The 14,845-nt window shown below is 31.7% G+C and overlaps 1 protein-coding gene across 1 annotated transcript; it reads left to right on the top strand.

The window, feature by feature from the left end:
- Positions 1 to 10,568: 10,568 nt before the first annotated feature.
- On the top strand, positions 10,569 to 13,369 carry LOC134726430 (complement C1q and tumor necrosis factor-related protein 9B-like). The gene is made up of 2 exons (XM_063590833.1): positions 10,569 to 10,918; positions 12,945 to 13,369. Exons 1-2 carry the CDS (start codon positions 10,669 to 10,671, stop codon positions 13,367 to 13,369), a joined length of 675 nt encoding a protein of 224 aa, XP_063446903.1. The 5' UTR covers positions 10,569 to 10,668.
- The last annotated feature ends 1,476 nt before the right edge of the window (positions 13,370 to 14,845 follow it).

The following is a 14,845-nucleotide window of genomic DNA, read 5'->3' as shown; positions in this document are numbered from 1 at the left end:
GCATACCGCTGTTAAAAAGTCATAAATCGATTGAGAGAAAACTAATCCGGTTTACAAACTAAAACCGTGGAAAACACATCAATTATAAGAGGAAACAACAAATCAACAGAAACTCAGAAGTGCATCGAAAAACAAACGACAATACATAGAAACATAAAAGGTGTGATTCTCTTTAACACATGTTTTTGTATTAAAGACACAATGACAAAAAAAGAGGCAGAAAACAAAAATCGCACATAACAAATATTACGACCTTACCTTAAATTAACACTGTAATAACGCACATATAAGGACTAAGAAGCCTTTTATTTTTTCAACGCTAAACATACCAAAATTTTACAAAAAAATTAAAGCCTTTCTCGCTGTACTCCTATATTAGACAATTCGGTGTTAAATTGATAGAGGATAATTGAATGCAGTTCTAGCAATGATTTGCATAAAACAAAATAAATAAATATGTTAGTTGAAATAAATTTAAAAATGAGCACCGTTTAGGGTGTGCTTGACTGAAATGATTAGGCATGATGTTTTTTTAATATTTTGAAGGTTGTTTTTGTGCTTATTGTTAAATATTTGTTTGTTTTCATAGTAATTTTGATAATAACACAATATTAACTGCCGTATCCCTACTTTTTTTCAAACATTCTTACCTATTATGTCTGGTTTTTTTTATTCACACAGCGTTGTCAATATAATGATATTTTATGCGACTGCCATACAAGTCAGAGGTTTAGCTAGCTATAAAACTATGTTCAACCCATCATTTTCTACTTAAGAGATCGCATCGCCCGTACCAAGCCAGAAATGGTGTAAATTAACTGTGGTCATTGATACTGCTGCACTTTGAATATTTCCTAAAAGACATTTGCGGAAACTAGGTCTATGCCTAGGATTACACTTAAGACTTACGATTACAGGTGACGGAAACAAGAAGCCATCTCAAAATAGAAAAACAAACCAACAATAAATATACAAAATAGCAAATGGCGTCTTCTATAAAAGAAAAAGAAAAAAGAAGAAGATGTAAGCAACACGTTTAAAATGCATGTGTCCGAAGCGCTTTTCTGGATTTACCATCAGTACCGCAGACAGCCGATATTTGAAGACAAGGATTTATAAGGACCGAAGGTGTAGATAGATGTATTATATATATATTATCAGGATGGAGCAATAGACTTTCCCTGCGAAACAGGGTACTTTTAATGCAATGGTTAGTATACGAAAACCAGCAAAAATATTGTTCAGAGGATACATACAAACTGTTTCATTTGAAAAAAAAACATGTTGGTGTCGTTTTATTATGCACGATTTCAACTTTGTGTCAGCAACTGTTGCCTTGCCGACTTGAATAGATTGTGATTTTTTAATATTACAATTTCTTCTCGCATGCTACACTTTTGCATTTTTCTTACCGCTAACAATCAATTGAATAGATTTGCGTTTAAAATTTGTGTTGAAATTAACAACGTCGCAGTGAGAGATCACAGGCTGTTCCGGGCCTTGGAACACCCCATTTCTTACCGATCAATGCTTTTGAATATGGATAGATTATCTTGGGTTGGAATCCCCTTTTGAAAATGGCTGAATCGAACCTTGTGTCGTCACTGCACTTTATATTACAATTCCATGAAAAAAGTACCAGTTTCGGAACAAGGGTGAAAGCTTATGTTTCGACCATAGCAGTCTCACCCATGTTCAGGGGGAATAATAATCGACACCGCAAAAAAAAACAACCCAACAAATGATAGTATCTACAACAAAAGAAAAACAATTTGGATCTCGTTTGTCATTTTTTGTTGTTTGCCGTTGAATACATAGATAGTAAATGTTTAACTGTTTGAGTACACCTTTTATTACATTTCAAATGAGTCTGGCGAACAGTCTGACATATATTTCCGACATAGAGATGTTCGATTCGTTGCTAACTTTTTTTTCTCTCGAATATTTGTGATTTTTTTATATTGAAACCCAAAACGTACATAAAAGCGTTTGTCCTATTCATGAAAAATAAAAGATTGCAAAACTATACCGAATGGCAAGTGAAATCATGAAGAATAAAAAAGCTCAAAAACATCCGTCCGCTGTATTTCCTCATTCTCGTTAAAACAAAAATAAAAGAGACAAAGTATGTCTTAGTGTTAACATGCTAACATGCTCCTTGGTTGATCGCACCTTTTCAGCAATTGTCTCAATCTAATTACAGCAACGACAATCGCGATATTGTTGAATTTATTTTTAAAATAATGTTAGTTCATTCTATCATACTTCGTACAATTACAGCATTTCCAACCTGGAAAGGTATACAAAAATTAATGTTAACACATTGCCGTAAATATATTAGAAAAAAATCGTTGTTCAACTACAGAAAAACATCCCTATCGTTACAGGATTTCTGAAATTTGGTATAAAGGTTTTTATGTGTCAGCTATACAGTGTTTTGCGTTTTCAGATTGATCACTCAACAACTTACTGTTTACTTTATACTTTAAGTGGGGTGGGGGTATTCACTTGTTCTGACATTACCAAACTACTGTTTGCTCTTTTTTTAATCTAGAATATCCCAATTCGGGAATTCATGTGAAAGACCATCGACGATTTATAAATTTTGTGAGACAAAAAATCAAAATAGCAGTGGTGTGATTAAATAAACGTGGTGTTATTTGTTGAAGAAGCTTTTGAATTGCTCCTTATACAACATTACATAAAATAGGCCATATAAATTTATCGAACGTGTTTTGTCCTTCGATGTTACTTGATTAAGTCTTTTTATAACTACAACCCACATTCGTCATAAATTAAACGACATACAAATTACGTATTTTATCAGATTGGTAGTCCCATTGACACGTATATCTTCATTATGCTATTATTGCTTCATCTACTTGGTAACTACATCATCACCTCTTCTCACAATTCCCCCTAGACGTAATAGACAGTAAATACTCTGTAAATCAGTTGAATAAGTAGTAATTTTCAATATAACTGAGTTCTATTACGACACTATATTTTATGTATTGAGATATACATGATACTTTTATCGTTACTGATATATTTGTTGTACTGAATAATCGCTGAACCTTGTTTCTTTTACAAGCATTTATAGTACGAATACAGGTTTCGAAATTTATTGCGTTGATAGGGAAAAGGGAAACATTTTAATCATTTCAGAAACACAAGGTATAGATATAGGAAGATGTGGTGTGAGTGCCAATGAGACAACTCTCCATCCAAATAACAATTTAAAAAGTAAACCATTATAGGTTAAAGTACGGCCTTCAACACGGAGCCTTGGCTCACACCGAACAACAAGCTATAAAGGGCCCCAAAATTACTAGTGTAAAACCATTCAAACGGGAAAACCAACGGTCTAATATATATAAACAAAACGAGAAACGAGAAACACGTATATATTACATAAACAAACGACAACTACTGTACATCAGATTCCTGACTTAGGACAGGTGCAAACATTTGCAGTGTATATTTATGGTAGAACATTGAAACGTCTTAATGCAATCTTGATCAATTTTCTGCTAGGAAATTTTAAAGCATAGAAAGCTTCACAAGATCACAATGAATCAATTTATTTTTTCCATCCAATATGATCTGTCACACGAACATCTTTAATCATGAAGACAGCAGGTTGAATGTCAATTTCACCACTAATTGTGCGCCTTGTTTGTTGGTGTGCTCTGTTGTGTTGTTTTCATTGGTTGGTATTTATAATTATTTTACTTTATTATGCATTATCATAGAGAAAATGCTTTTAATTCAGATTCATCTACTATTTAAACTAAACTTTATTGGTTAGGTATTTGATATTTTACCCTTTTGAAGCTTTTTGTTAAATGTACATGTGCCTATTTCGAGGAGTGCATGCCGATGCATATTGTTTGGTTGTTTCTACCTACACATTACACTGGATATTCAAATAACTGAACTTAAGCGTTCACCTACTTGTAATTGTTTTAAAATTCTAACATCAAAGTATGTTGTTCCATGTACGTATGGACTTTGGTCGGGTTGTTGACTCTTTGACACATTCCCCAGTTGCATTCTCAATTTCATCATCATTGTTTTTTTTGATAAAACGTACAAGAGGAACTTTTATTTTAAATCATGATTACATTATAACTATATAAGCATGCAGTTTGATGTTATAAAGAAAACAAAATATTTGAAATAAACTGTGAGAGATGTAGCAAAGATATAATTCATTTAATACACGTGGTCTCGAAGTTTTGTGGAATAAAAGGGAAAATGGCGAAACACTCTTTTCTAGGTTCAAATGAACTCTAAACTCATGCCAAATAAACAACAGAGGTAAGACATCTTTGAGGAATAACGTCTTCATTTTTTAAGACAGGTTGTTTTTATCTTTTTACAAGACAAGAGAACCGGAGAGAAAATATGAATGATTGATCGTCGTTGATTAAAGCCTGGTAGGACATATATCCGGTTTCTTCATTACAGAAACGGATAAGCGATAAATCATATGATCTGAAAAGAATTCTATTTAAAGAATGACAGTTTGCCTCGTAAATTGGAGCATATGGAGCCCAAAGTGTGAATTGAACACACCTTTATTTAGCGTTCAGCGTGACGGTACTTCAGAAACGTAATACAATAAAGAGGTCCGGCCATGACTTGTTTTAGAAAGAGAAACACCATGACACGAAAATTCTCAACATCTTCAGTATCAAAAAACAGTTTTCACCTATGATACAAATTCCGAAATTCATCTCTAAAATCAAATGTAGATAAAATGACTGCTGGATTCAAACTAACTCCAAAAAGATTTAGACCGAGTGCGCTTGCAGTGTTGTTTTGTTATGCATAAAATCATCGCATTAAAAAAACCAACACATTTCAACATATTGAACAAACGTCTAAGCAAAACGAAACATACCCCCCATAAAAAAAACACAACAAAAAACAACAACAACAAAAACAAACAAACCCTGAGTGATCTCAGGTGCAGTTAATACTACACATCGCTTTCATTGTCAACGATATTCAATTACTCATGATTATGTCCATAAAATTTCTGAAGGGTATATTCACCTTGATCACTTTGAAATCTTGGTTTAATAGCTTCCTTGTACGCAAATCTCGTACGAAAGAAATCCTTGTAGTAATCACACACCCGTGAAATTGGTATTAACTGGGCATATGTTGGAAAGCTGAAATCATCTATTTTGTTATAATTTTTTGTTCTTAACCGACACTGATTGTAAATATCTAGATGTAAACCAACCGACGACGTTGTCCATTTGTAGGTGTTAGTAAAGATTTGATGCAGGTTTAACTGTATATGTAGTATTACGTACTATCTGGCTTGAGAGGACATCATCAATATTGTGGAATTGGACTTCCTAAGTTAAGTTCAATGCATTTTTTTTTAAAAACCCATGACAAAGGTAAATTCAAAAAAGAGAAGAGAAAAAAGATCAACAAGAAGATTTACACAATTTTGAAATACGTCGTCGAAACGTTGCACATATGTTGTAAAAAACAGTTTCTGAGATTTTTTTTTATTTGAATTAGAATAATTCATAAACAAAGTATGGTTTATCATTCTCTAAAACAAGAAATAAGCATCAATGTTTGCCCGTAGCTGTTTTAAATCAATGGGGATACTAGTGTAAAGGGTTTTGAAGTCAAATGAGACGTCGATGAGACGACACCCTTATTTTAAGGCTGTTTATTACTATTGTATGTGATGCAGTAAATAGTTTTGTTACGATTCCTTCTTTGGTTTTTTTCAATGTCACTTTTACTGTCTTCACTGATATTTAGAATTCTGCTTGGGAAATACATCTTGCGTAAAGAAAATGTTCAGTTTATTTCAAATACTGTTGTTTTTCTGTTTGTCTTTTTAATTTTTAGTCATGGCGTTGTCAGTTTGTTTTAGATTTTGACTGTCCCCTTGGTATCTTTCGTCCCTCTTTTTATGGTGGTGCTTCACTTGTAGATATATGTCAAAGTTTAAAAAAAAAAACATTCTAACCTCAATTCATGTTATATGACTACAAAAAGATCCTTTAAAAAGTTTATAACAATTTATAGTCTGCAGTTAGTAACACAAGCACTTCACTAGTATTGATATTTCCTCCTTTTAAATGAAAATAGTTTTATGCATTTTTAAGCTCAGATAACATGGATAATAAAAATTCATCAGGAAATAGCACAGTTTCAACGTCAAAACTGTTTTGCTAGATAAGCTGTTGCTGAAAATTATCGCTCTCATATTTTAGTAATAGAATACAATTTTTATATGTTTCACTTAAAATGGACCATTACGCAACAGTGTGCATGTTCTCGATGGAATACGCTTTTTCTATTATCATAATTCATTGGATTCATATTAAAATGGAAAAAATGATAGATATACATACATGTGTATAATATTATTATTCAAATAAGCTTCTTGATTTATTTGTGAGACTCTTTTATTTGAATCATAGTAGTTTATTAACAAAGTATGGTTTATTATTCTCTTAAACAAGATATAAGCATCAACGTTTTCCAGTAGTTGTTTTAAACCATAGGATACTAGTATAAAGGGTTAAGAAGTCACATGTTGTTTTTTTGCATTGCAAGATGATTTTCATTCAGATTGTAACCTTTGGATTTTCATAGTAACCAAATCAAATTATTACCCCCTTAGGTTGGTAGTTTCATATTTATTCTGAGGCCCAAGTTTTATTGCATATCAAATTGATATTTAAAGTTTGAAATCATTTTTCGCTCAGAACTTGACAAAAACAGCAATAAAACATTGTTTGTAACATGTGTAAAATCAGATATGACATTTTGATATCCAGTACAGTGACAAAAGATCCAGTTATTCATCTATGATTTACATTCAAAACGAACCTAAAGGTAGTTATTAGGGATTTCCTCTTAGTGTGTCGAGAGAGTTCATATTTGGTTTCTTAGTGAATTGCCAATACATAACCATGATAATCGCTTTTGACGATTTTGTACGATATGATAAACACACAAAATCGTTGTTGTTTTATGTGATTGGGATTTATTTGAGGTAAAATATACCTGCATTGGAAAACGCCTTCATAATCCGTATTTTTCAGGTGCTCATGTTTTTTTATAAATCAGAAAAGGGATGTGGGTGGGAGGGGGTGGGATGGGATAACATATAACGATTAATTATTTGAAAATAGATAAATTAACAGAAGGTTTAATTGTTCAACAATAAAAGTGATAAGTGCAACCATACAAGTAAACCAATTAATCAGCATCAAATGCATCCAACCGAAATGTAGTAAACACATATATACTGCACAAAATAATAATGATCTGGTATTTATATCAATCGTACAAGAAGGAACACATATCAACATAATTAAATAATGGATTGTTAAATATGTTAAAAGGCTGGTTGAAGGTAAATCACATTCATCCGCTTTTCTTCCACAGTTGCTGATGTCTCTCATGAGAGCTAATGGATATCAAGTTTAATAATAATAGGAGCACGGTATTTGTTTATATTGAAGTTTGTCGACAACATGTCAATCATGAGGAATTAGAAGGGGAAATACATTTGGATATGTAATAAGTGGCCTGATTAAGAGCTCGTTTAGGATCTATGTTGAGTTTATTAGACACTCAATGCTTTTAAAAAGCTCAAATTATAGATGTTTATTTAGAAATGTAATTTTTTATTCTTTTATGCGTCCTGTTAAGTCTGACAACTTTTGTTTTGTAAATGTCAATGTTGCCTTGAGGCAAGAACAGTTCCAACTTAGGATGGTGTAGTCACAAGAACAGTTCTAACTTAGAATGGTGTAGTCACAAATACACCTAGCCTCAATCAAATTGTGTGGTCTTTCATTAGATATGTGTTCAGTGACGTCGTTATTTTCAAATACTAGTATATATTTCTTGGCCGTCATGACACAAATACATGTGGCATTTGTTTAATCATGTTTATTTTTTGATAATTTGATATCTGCCCATAAGTCTTAAGGAACTGAATCGTTGGAACTCTGTCTTTCCTTCTTATTTAAAGAAAAATATTCTTCACCTTCGATATTATCCTCCCCCGGCATAAGGACGAAGTTTTTTTTACGTCTCTGACAGAACAAAGGGTAGGACACAGATTTCGCTGAACATGATATCCTGATTCTCACAAATATAAAATTATTAACTGAAAAACGATATAAAAACTTCAAGCACAAGAAAAATCATCATTACAAGACTTACACAAACAAGTACTTTTGTGTGAATAGAAATATATTACCGAAATATAAAATATAACAGACAGCTTTTATAATGTCCTTTCATAAAAAAAAAGAGTCCACGGTCTTGTTTTCCGGCAATATACAAGACTTTTTCTTTGCATGACTTATTTACCCTAAATTAAAAAGATTTTAAAATTTTTAATCGAGAAAAACTTCCGGATGCAAATTTTATTTTTTTCACTTTGTATTGATACCAATAAAATATCATAAAGGATTATAAAAAAAAGCGTACTATTACAAGGACATACAGATTATTGCGTAATATTCCCTTTTTTAGTGTAACAAATACAAATTGTATTCTATTGCTAAAATATGAAAGCGATAATTTTCAACAACAGCTTATCTGATACAACATTGTATTTAACATGACATTTTGACGTTAATATTGTGGTATTTCCAGATTAACTTTTATTACCCATGTTATTAGAGCTTAAAAATGCATAGACTTAAATATCACAGTTTGAAAGGCAAAAATATCAATACTAGTGAAGTGCGAGGGTTTATATTTGGAGAATAAAAAAATGTTACAAACCTTTTTAATCATTTTCTTGTATTCATATTAAATGAAGTTAGAAAAAAATGTAAACAAAAACTCTGAGGCATTTATCTACAAGCAACAACTTAACACATACCCTTTTCCTTATCAAACGTTAGTCCCTCAATTCAATATACTTTCTCTACATGATATCTTTTAGTTATCAAGAAGGATATTTTCTCATCGACATTTGTAAGATGTATTACCAATGTTATTTCAACTGATCGGGTGGAGCTTACGTTTTAATTTGCATAAGGACACTCTATTTGAAGACGTGTGTGATAAGAATGATTGCCGTTATAATTATTACTGATTTCTAATCACCTGTCATCAAAGGATTTTACAAAACAATGACTGGACACGTAATTGATGAGTTTATCCTAAAACACCTTTTTATAGATGGACTGGTTTATTATGGGCGAACCGGTTAAACTCTGCCCAGTCAAGTAAAATAAATCGAGTAACACATGTTACATATGCAGTTACCCGAAGATATAACATATACAAAAGACGCTCAGTGAGAGAGGCAAATACTTCAAACAGAATTTATAAGGAAAAGACAAGCTAAGGTAACAAACAAATAATCGTAGAACTCGAAAAGGAGCGGTATCGGTGCTTTGTGACAGGATAAGTGTCACCTGCTTTAATTGCAAAATTGCATGTAGGATCCTTCAGAATTGTTCTGTTTCATAGTAACATCACCTTAAAATGCCAATATTAAACATTAGAAATCAAGAAAAAATAATCTACACTTGTTTAAAAAGTATCAACATTTATAAGTTAAAATATTACAATTTGTTCTTTTAAATGACAATTCACATTAGATATATGCATTCTTCATGAAATTTGCTAATTTGTTTGAAAATTTAAACCTTAGTTATCTGTTATTTGCAATTCAAAATGGCGAAAGATAAATTAAGATACACAAACTATCGAAATGAAAAACTATCCTCATAGGTTCAAATTAAATGGATGTAAGTAATCATAAGTTAAAAAACGAAAATTCTTTGCCTCAAAAACTCATATTTAAAAAAATATTGTTTTGGCAATTACTTGAAAACACCTGTAATTAATGCCTTTAGAAATATGTTTTCGGTACTTTTTCTGCAATTTGATTTGAGTGGTTGAAAAGTGTTGGCAATATATTGTTAAATCTTATAAAATTCAAAATATATATATAGTTGTGAAACAGTACGTCATAAGAAAAAAACAACTATAAAAGTAATTTTTAAAGGACTGAACTCGAAAAATCTATATATAGCACATAAAAGCTATATAAAAATGCTCAATACATATCTGCAGGTACTCGCAGCTACTAAAAGCTAGTTTAAAGCAGAGAAGTATATAAGTCCTTGTTTAAAACCACAAACAACTTAAAATACACCAGTTTCCAATTACAAGAACTGTTAAATATTGCAATTCCATCTATATGACTTAACTAAATAAATAAAACTATTTTGTAAAGAGGAATACAGAGAAAATGTTTTTTCAATACGTGAAAAATAGTTTAAGGTATTTTCATTTAAAGTTATAACACGTTTTTGCTAAAATTTTATAAAGTCTTATGGTTGATTGAAAAATTGTCCATATATTTCTCGGCTAACTTCTAAGCAAATCCTCCCCTCCGTACTTGTTTATCTCACTCTCAGACATATATATCTTAATCATATTTGCCTTATAACAGAACCAATGATCAAAATAGGTTATCTTTCAGGCACATTGTACTTACAAAAATAGCTTCACTTATCTCAACTGCATGACAACCAAATTCAGATATATAGTATTCATGAACAAGGAATCCCCACAGTTGTATACCAAATTATCTCAACAAAAAGGTGATATTCTGAATTGCGTGGCTCTTGCATCTAAATGCTTTCCGGTCAACCATTCAAATATGTACTGTATGTATCAGTGTTCAGCTGCTTATGTGGCTCATTTTTTGCAAGCGATAGGCGTTTCATAATGAATGGTTTGAACTCGACCAATGTGGATTTACGTTTTCAACAAATGGACCAGACGATACAAACTCTTAAAACACAAGTGTCAACCTATGACAATGTTGTTTTATCTATGCAGTCGAAAGTTAGCCATCTGGAGTCAACTGTTAAGCGGCTATCAGGTAAAAAAAACTTCATGATCACTTATCTGTGTAATCTATGTTTCTTAAAAGATAAAACTTAACATAATCTTAGTATTTTAATTCAAACTATTATTACTGGTACTTTTGATGTCGAAATGTCCTATTGTAATGTTTATTTTGCATTTATTTGTACTGTAGTTCTGTCATGTAATGTTACGATTTCTGTCTTATATTTAACAATTAAAAAAAGTGTAAGGTTTGGCTAGTCATAAAACCAGGTTCAACCCACCACTTATTTTGTATTAGAATATCGCTACCAAGTCAGGAAAATGGCAATTGTTATCTTCAACAGCATTTCGTTTCTGTGTGTGTTGCATTGCCGTTTTGATTTTTGTTTCACTTCAGCATTTCTGTTGTTTCGTTGTTTTCCTCTTATCTCGAACATATTTAATGAGTTTACCTCAGTTTTAGTTTGTAACCCGGATTTCTCTCGGTTTCTGTCAATGGATTAATTACTTTCGAAAAGCGGTGTACTACTGTTGCCTTTATTTATCAAAGTAGTTACTTTTGTAGTTGAGAGAACTACATGAAAAAACTTAATTGTATTTTACCTTAAACCACATGTCATATGTTGTAGACTAAAACCCTGATAGCTGCATTTGTCATGGGAAATAATAACCGTTTCAAATATTTCCGACCCAATTAAAATAAGGAGACAATACATTTTCAATTTTGTATGAAAAAACAAATTATTTATAGTACTGTGGATTCATTAATATTCGCTGGATATCAATTTTCGTGGAATTCGTTGGTACAGGAGAACCACGAATTCAAATGTTCAACGAATGACATTTTTCTACAGGAATGAGTGTAGACTTTGCCAAAACCACGAAATTAAATATCCACGAATATGTAAATTTTCCTCAAACCACGAAAATTGGTACCCACGAAAATAAATGAATCCACATTGACTGCCGTATTTGGATATTAACAATTATACTACATATGACAAAATGACGCATGGATTTAACATTTTTTTTTAATTATTCCAAAAAATAAAAAATCCTTACATCACTTAAATTTTTGATACCCTTAATCAAAGATTTAAAGTGCTAAGACGCAAATCTTAACTTGATATTTGATTACACTTAAAACAGTTTCAACCTCTTAAATGATGCACATGTTGTTAATAATCCATTTATCATGACTGCAATGTGCTGCAATTCAAAATTGACATATTTGACCTAGATACGACAACCGTTCATCATGGCTGTTCAAAATTCTTCCCTCTGAAAAATCACTTTGTCAGCCGTTAGCTTGTTTACAAAGAAAAGGAAGGTTCATGGAAGAATCTACACAGACACTCTACACTTATACAAATCGGACATAGAAATTACATTAATTGTCCTAATTAAAATAATTGATTCAAGTTATACTTTATTGTAGTTTCAACATGAGTAGTCATTATAATCGTGTTATTTTAACCCTCACTATCGCTCGGGCAAAAATAATCACGAATATAATGCCTACTCATGTTAAAACTACAATAAAGTATAGCCTGCATCAATTATTTCTTAAATATTTGAAATGGGTATTCTTACCGTGGATCCGTTATTTTGTATTTTTTGTTAAAGTGTTGGATAAATGTGAACGTTGTATACCGTTGTTGACATTTATAGATATAGGAAGATCTGGTGTGAATGCGAATGAGACAACTCTCCATCCAAATAACAATTTAAAAAGTAAACCATTAAATTTATGTCCTTTTGTATTGTTTTCATATATTCTAAGCTTAATATTTTTAATATAAGGGAAGCAGTGGAAATTATCACAATTACATTCAAGCTTATATTACAGTAAATTTAATTCAACAAGTTATATAACCGCATGAACCAAATATCTTTTTTTCACGTAAATGTAAATAAAGGCAACAGTAGTATACCGCTGTGCAAAATAAGTTATGAATAGGATGATCTCTTACTTACAACATAAGACATAAGACTTGATGAATTTTTCATACTTTTGAGAAGAAGTAAAAAAAAATTTTTGTCTCATTTATTTTCAGCATCTGATTGTCCAGCTATAGCGTTCATGACGACTCTTAAGAATACCTTGCTGCACGTGCAAAGTGGTGTTCAGTTGAAATTTGACAACGTCATACTTAATTCTGGAAATGCATACAACTCGTTCCATGGAAATTTCATTGCACCAAGAACAGGGACATATTTTTTCACCTACAGCATAACTTCAACTGCACACTCATGGATCCGAATAAAATTGCTCCGAAATGGTATAGACGTTGGCCACTTAATTAACACTGATCACGATTCTTATTTAAAAACAACAGAGTCAGTGCTCGTACATCTTAACCAAAATGATGATGTTTGGTTACAAACAGATGACGCGCAGGGTCCAGATTCGATTGGAATTATGAGTGGTTTTCATTCTTTGGAAAGTCACTTTGCAGGTTTTCTGTTATTTTGTAATTAAAAAAAAAGTATATATCATATTTTAATTATTAGTATACAAAAAACCCTTGGATGAAATATATGAAACATACAGACTTCCGTAGATCCTGCAATGATATAAAAACATTACCAGAGGTCTTTAAAGAATCCGTAGGTACCATGTACTGAACCTTCTCAATTTCTACCTTTAATGGACAGCACATAACAAAATATGTTTTACTCTTGTTCTGAATATCCACGCAAAATGTGCATGATCGCTAATTAAATATTAACAACAAATAAATGAATTTAAAAAATCAATTCAAACATCAGCAATTTACCGTAATGTGTTTAAGACTTTGGATCAGAATATCTTGTATCCAGTCAACATTTCTAATACCTTTTGCAAAGAGAGGTGAAAGATACTAAAGGAACATTCAAACTCACAAATAAAAAATAAATCAATAACGCATTGGCAAACACGAAAAGATTAAAAGAAAAACACCAGTTTACCGGACACAATATAGAAATCTAAAGACTGAGCAACATGAACCCAACCAGAAACCTGGCCTCACGGTCATAAAACTTTCGAGCATGATTTCTGTTCTCAGACTCAAAAATCAACCAATGAAATTGCTAGATTTCATGTTTCGAGCATGATTTTTATGCTCCGAGCACTGAGCAAAGTTTTGTGCCTTCAAGGCCTGGATTAATCCCAAGTTCTTCGGTAGTGTAAGTAGATCCTGCTCAATGAGCCATGATGGCTACAATATTACCCAAAACTATGATAAATAGCCTAATCCTTCGATAGAAATTGCAGTTGTTGGTGAGAAACCTAGAAAATGTGCGGAGAATCCCTTGTTTGAATCTGGTATTTTGTAAGGGGTAAATTGTTGGTTTCTTTTCAAAATAAGAGGAAAAGAAATGCGACATTCAGTGAATAAAATATTGCATGATATTGATGAAAAAACACAGTTTGTTGTGGAAGAAAGTCACATTAAAACAGTTTTTAGAAAAGAATATGCTCACAAGAATAGGAAAAGTGAGTCTTTTTTTTATGAAGACATATCTCATATATATTAATATCAACAGTTGTTGACAATAAACATCTATCTGTACCTAATCTTTAAAAAAAAATAGTTGGGTAATTACTTTCCTTGTCAGAAGATTAAACCTGTTAATAAGTTTTAAACTCTAATCAGAAATCAAAAACCAATAAAACTATTCGTACTATTCCAATCAACATGTACATGTAGGTTACATTGGTTAACGTTATAGATAATGCATATTTTAAGGTTTTCTTGTCGTAGAACACCCCGAAGGATGTCAGGATTGATCATATGAAAGACCGACCGTAGGGAGGTCTTTCTTTGAGCAATCCTGACACCCCGAGGTGTGTTTTACGACAAGAAAAACTTTAAAATATGCATTATCTGACTTATATACCGTCACAATATTATCCATACACAATAACAAAAATATTACTGTAACTGCATGAAGTAAGACACAAATGTATTGT

Source organism: Mytilus trossulus, chromosome 7 (assembly GCF_036588685.1).
Source record: "Mytilus trossulus isolate FHL-02 chromosome 7, PNRI_Mtr1.1.1.hap1, whole genome shotgun sequence".
NCBI lineage: Eukaryota > Metazoa > Mollusca > Bivalvia > Mytilida > Mytilidae > Mytilus > Mytilus trossulus.
This window is presented reverse-complemented; position numbering and strand designations above follow the sequence as displayed.